The 5000-nt window shown below is 43.7% G+C and overlaps 1 protein-coding gene across 2 annotated transcripts in view; it reads right to left on the bottom strand.

The window, feature by feature from the left end:
• Nucleotides 1-5000, bottom strand: part of DNPH1 (2'-deoxynucleoside 5'-phosphate N-hydrolase 1) — a 26879-nt gene that overhangs the window by 11716 nt on the left and 10163 nt on the right. For both annotated transcript variants that reach the window (XM_085871425.1, XM_085871424.1), the window contains exon 3: nucleotides 1109-1180. In XM_085871425.1, coding sequence (XP_085727551.1) covers nucleotides 1109-1180 — 72 coding nt within the window. The remainder of the gene's footprint in view (nucleotides 1-1108; nucleotides 1181-5000) is intronic.

Below are 5000 nucleotides of genomic sequence, written 5' to 3'. Positions count from 1 at the left end.
GATGGACATTAAACAGGCATCCCATTTCCTGGCATTCATTGGAGGATGTTAAGGACCCTACAGAGTCCTTCACGAAGAGTGGGCGAGCTATTGCCAGCACCCCAGCCAAATTCCTGCCCAAATACTTCTGGGAAGGCAACCACCCAGTAAAAACCCTTGGTGAGGAAGCTGCTTCAGTGACACACCAATAGATTGAGAGGGTGAGACTGTGAGATTTTCCAGGATTAAAGGACATGTTCCATTCATCAGAGCAGAGTCTAATCATCTCCAGATCAGCAGAGCGACACAACTGCTGTCTGCCCAGCGGAGGGATGGGGGCACTGTGCGACGCAATGTGGAGATGTCTGCAAAATGGAAGAGAGGGTTTTTCCAGAGCAGGTCCTTGATGTGGAATTGCCGAATGACATGTTTGAAGCTTAGAAGACTGAAAGAGTATGTTTCAGGGGAATGAATTAAAGCTGCCACAACATCGACCAGCATTCCATAAGTATATTTCTTCGACCACAAACTACGACGACTACTGCTGCTGCTTTAATGGCCCTCAGGTAATCCTTATTTCTTCATGGGTTGGCTGGAGGACGAAGATTGACCAAGTTTCTGACGAACCGACTGGCCAGGCCGAACATTCGACTGGAGCTGATGCGGGCAGGGATTAGTAATGTGCCTGACAATTTATCGGCCACCAACTAATGCTGGCAGATGGGATGCCCAGTTTGGCTTCTATCCGAGGAACGGCACACTGTCGTACAACTCCCTGCCTGCAAAGCACCAATCCAACAGTTCATAGTTCGGTCAATAATATAATCAAACCCAGACAAGACAGCTCAAAGCTAAATGTTCTACCTCTGTAGCATCCTGTCTGCGAAACATCGAAGGTTTACCTTGTCATCTTGTTTTTTTTAACTTGTGAAAAACATTTTTGTACCTAAGGTGTGGTTGGGTTTCTCATGACCTGGCAAAAAAATCAGAATGACAAAAAGACAAGAAGAAGAAGAAGAAGAAGAAGAAGCAACAACAAATCAAATAATTAATAAATATATTAATTTATTCTCATACTTTAAGACCTGGAAAACCATTTTGAAAATTGAGTCAATCATAACAGCCTCACCATCAGCTTCCTCAAGCCACTGCAAGTCCCTGTCATGGATCCTTTTGTCTCCTTGAAGGGTCCCAATGGCTTCTGGGGAAGAAGGAGAAGAAGATCTTTTTGAACAATCGACAGACATTTACATCATTGAAGCAGTTTTAGTCATCATTTTGTTTCTTGGCCAATTTTAATGTTCTCACTTATTCTTTATGAGGTTCAAGGTTCTTGATGTACAGTCAATTCAAAATCTAACTCGAGCGAAGTCGATGGCGCGACATCGGAAAGCCCCATGCTTCCCACCTTAAGCAAAGTTGAAAGATGGCAAAAAAGTTCCACCAGGAATGACCCAATAACAAATTTTGAGTCAAAAAGCTTGTCTCCCCCTCCCCCCCGTTTTGACTCCTGTAACCCCCCAAGTCCCCACCCCCTGAGGCATGAACCAGATGGCAAATCCCCCAAAAATCGTTACATATTTCATGCGTCCCCCCAACGTTGATTGCATATACACTACAAAGTTTCATTAAAAGATGTTTTTAAATGTGCCCGTCATTGCATTTTTAGAAATTGACCTTTTGACCCCACGCCAGGGGGGCGGGGCCAAAAATGATACTGCTCTTGCATATTCTTACCATGTGGTGATCATAACTACCAAGTTCGGTGAATTTCTGCACAACTGTTTAAGAGGAGATAGCGAGACGGACAGACAGACAGACAGACTAGCCGATAGGTGACATGGGTGGTCGCTATTTCATTGCATACTAGTCATACAGTTTTTGACGGATCGGGCTGAAATTTTTTGACAAAGAGGTTGATTATAGTGTGCATAAAAGCACATCAGCCGATTTTTTGATTTTCGAAAAAAAAAAAATATAATTATATATAAATATTTTTCGGATTTTTTCAAAAATTTCAAAGTTCCGCTGCGAGGCAACGGTAGCGTCCATAGCAACGGTGCTCAAAAGCATACAACTAGATCCTGTTATGAACCTACCAGTCCAGTTTCATCAAAATCGGTTGACTCCTCTGGCCTCCAGAGCTGTCCATCACATACATGCAGACAGACATACATACAGACAGACGGAAAACCTGAGACTAAGGGTAGTCTCGCGACCACCCAACAGACAGACAAAGCCGATTACAATATCCACCCGTTTTTTTTTTCCAAAAAGCATGGGGATAATAATTTATCAATTCATTAATTCTCATGCTAAAGAGGTCCTGGAATCATCATGGCATACCACTGCCACTGCAGCAGTAAACCGTCTCCCTCAATCCTGGGACATGCCTCCAGCTCGTTTAAACTGCAGTCCTCCGTGCGACACATTCTTGAATTATAGGGTCAAACCAAAGGATCACAGAGCTAACCCCACCCAACCCAACCCTCCTACCTGGGGGTTACTGTGTGTTGTTGTCTCCTGCTCTCCCTCCTGTTTTCTTGCTCGTTTTGTCCAACTGTGGCCACACTCTCCGTAAGTTGCCTTTCTTTTCCCTCCCTCACATGGCTCTTCCAAGAGTTTACAGATCTATACTATAAGAGAGATGTTTCTCTGCCTGTGTGTGACCATTTTTCTCAGAGATGGCCACAATTGAAGGTTGCGCCTCTAATGTCACCACACCCAGCCCAGAGACAGGGCAGGTGGGTCTGGTCATTTATACTGTAACCCTGTGTGGTACATACCTCCAAAGCCAGGCTCGGAACACGCTGAAATTATGAGTCCTGGACATACTAATTTATGCCTCCATGTGACACGGCTTCGGAAGGTTACCTGCCGGCATTGACTCGATCAATCGAGCACAGCCATGTGTCGCATTCTGAACTTGGTCAGTATTTACTGTCGATGACGACACCAGACCGATACACTTGTGAATCTGAACAGACATGAGAATCAAACCCACATGAATTGAGTAAAGAAAAAAATTTTATTGAACCACTCCCCCAAGTGACTGTCCGGCCGGTGTTGCACACTCGATCCTGAGGCTCAACCTGCACTGATACGTCGATCACAACCCACAAGAAGGTTCATTCTACAACCATGATTATTACTTGGATCAGATGAACGACTGACCAAACTTTAGTGATATTTAAATATTAGGGATAAATAATTTTGCTTTCGCAACTCATTTTCACTTCCAAAAGAAACCAGTGTTCACGGTGCTTCCATGTACACTGTACAGAGTCTGGTTGTAATTAATAACCAAACAAGATGATCATTTTTAAACTTTTAATGTGTATCCCCTTGCTGGTTGTGCCCAATTGTTGCCCTGCGACTCCCAGTGTCTCATGACCTTTCTATTCCATGAGCCTTGGTCTCTTTGGGAGAGAAAACAATGTCTCAGCACTGCCCAGAAATAATGTGATACGACAAGATATTCCTTTGCATACGACTTTTGGGGGTAATGCATGTTGCCGCTGCAGCTGGTACTGCCAAATTAAGGGCTATCTATTTATGGTCTTTACGCTTATGGCAGCTAATTTGAAGAACTAGAAACACCTGCTCCCTTTGGGGGCATTGGCAAGTCGTCTCCTCCCACCCCCTCGCAGGTTGGGGGAGGGGTGTTACCCGTGAACTGACCCTGGGTACGACCATCACGTATGCAAGATTTGGTGGAGATTGGGCCAGCCCTGTTTTTATGCCTTCCCTGGCAAAGTCGCAGGAGGCATTACGTTTTTGGGTTGTCCGTCCGTGCATACGTCCGTCCGTACTAAGTTTTTCTGTTTTCTCTGCAACCGCTTATCTGATTGACACAAAATTTTCGCCATCAGTATGACAACTCATGGAGAATGTTTTAATGATAATTATGACGTCATAGACCACGTGGTATGGGCAGCCATGTTGGAAAAAAGGAAAAACTTTGGACCTCTGTATCTCTGAAACTGCTCCATGGAAAACATTGAAACTGTGCACATGACAAACAAGTGATTTTTTATGACGTCACAGGTGGCTTCGTTATGACATCATAATTGCATACGCCGAATGCTTTATCCGATCAGTATGAAAATTTTTGAGGGTCATCCAGGGCTAAATTGGATGGGGTGGGGGGGGGAATTGATGACATCATTGGTCACGTGGTTTGGCTGCCATATTGTTTTTAAACTTAAAAACTTTCAAAAATCTTCTCCGAAACGGCTGAACATATTGAAGTGAAATTTTACAAGTATGATCGCCATGCTATGCGGAACAAAAAGTTCTCCACCGATGACGTCATAGGTCCCATGGTTTGGCAGCGATGATTTTTTGAAGAATAAACCTTTAAAAATCCTCTTCTCTAGAACGGCTCAACAGATCGAGGGGAAACTTCACCCACATGTTCCCCAAGCCTTGGGGATACCAGGGTGCTCATGAATTAGTAATGGGTTACATGGTCTGGCAGCCAGATTGGATTGAATGAAAATCTTTGGAAATTTTTTTTTCTCTTGAACCACTTCATCAATCGATGTGTAACATCACAATTATGATCTAGTAGTCATGGGGAATATATTGGTTAACGAAAAAATATTTTCACGAAAAAAAAAAGTGACCACTATATTCGTTATTGTTGTGTGTCTGTCTGTATGTATGTCTGTCTTTCTGTCTGTCTGTCTGTAAGGAGCATAGCTCTGTGGGTTTTGATCCGATCCTGATAAAATTTTGGTGGGAAGTTTATATTATATCATGATATAGTTGTGTTTTCCTGAGAATGGGCATGGTGCGCCAATATTATGGGCGGAGCCACGCCCAAAAAACATGTGTTTTTAGGGGGTAGCCGATTTCAATTTGCATCTTCTCCGAGGGGGTTTGTCGAATCTGACAGGGGTTTCGGTATTTGGTTAGCCCAATGGCACCTGCATAGCCCCACAGAGCTCGATTTTTCATTTTTGTCCCAAGGTCAAGGTCACAAGGTCACGAACTTAGAAAATTGCGAATTTTGACGT

Source organism: Eptatretus burgeri, chromosome 2, assembly GCF_056783735.1.
Source record: "Eptatretus burgeri isolate ZD-2024b chromosome 2, Ebu_testis_v1, whole genome shotgun sequence".
NCBI lineage: Eukaryota > Metazoa > Chordata > Myxini > Myxiniformes > Myxinidae > Eptatretus > Eptatretus burgeri.
Note: the sequence above shows the minus strand (reverse complement) of the source record. Positions and strands in the feature narration are given on the sequence as shown.